Source organism: Arachis duranensis, chromosome 6 (genome assembly GCF_000817695.3).
Source record: "Arachis duranensis cultivar V14167 chromosome 6, aradu.V14167.gnm2.J7QH, whole genome shotgun sequence".
NCBI classification, from domain to species: domain Eukaryota; kingdom Viridiplantae; phylum Streptophyta; class Magnoliopsida; order Fabales; family Fabaceae; genus Arachis; species Arachis duranensis.
In genome coordinates, this window is record NC_029777.3 from 15,992,129 (window position 1) to 15,992,523 (window position 395).

Consider the following 395-nt stretch of genomic DNA (forward strand, 5'->3'; position numbering starts at 1 on the left):
AAGTTCAAGATGTAGCTGTAATATTGCTTTATTTATTGTTGCACTTGTTGATAAAATATAATCACTCCTTGCAGAATATGGCTCTCTCCGGTGCTTTGTTGTTTTTTATTGGGATGAAAAACTCTATGCCCAGAAGGCAACCCAAGAAGAAGGTTCCCAAAACAAAAACCTATTAGTGGCCTCTATTCGAAGATTTGGTTTGCAGGAGTACTCGACTAGGGTTACTCCCTAGTTCCTCATTATACCCATTCTTCGAATTTCCCATGATTTTGCTTGATGGTTGTATGATGTAGAACAACTCTTCCCGGGTTTTAGTATTTAAGCCTGTAACTTTTTAATGTATTATTTTTTTTCTTTTTTCATTCGTTGAGATTAGGAACTATACTTCAATTGCT

General features: G+C 35.7%; 1 protein-coding gene across 1 annotated transcript in view; it reads left to right on the top strand.

The window, feature by feature from the left end:
* LOC107493127 (uncharacterized) overlaps positions 1-395 on the top strand; it is a gene marked incomplete in the record, with an annotated part of 2,810 nt that overhangs the window by 2,115 nt on the left and 300 nt on the right. The window contains 1 exon segment of the mRNA XM_016114203.3: positions 75-395. Coding sequence (XP_015969689.1) covers positions 75-176 — 102 coding nt within the window.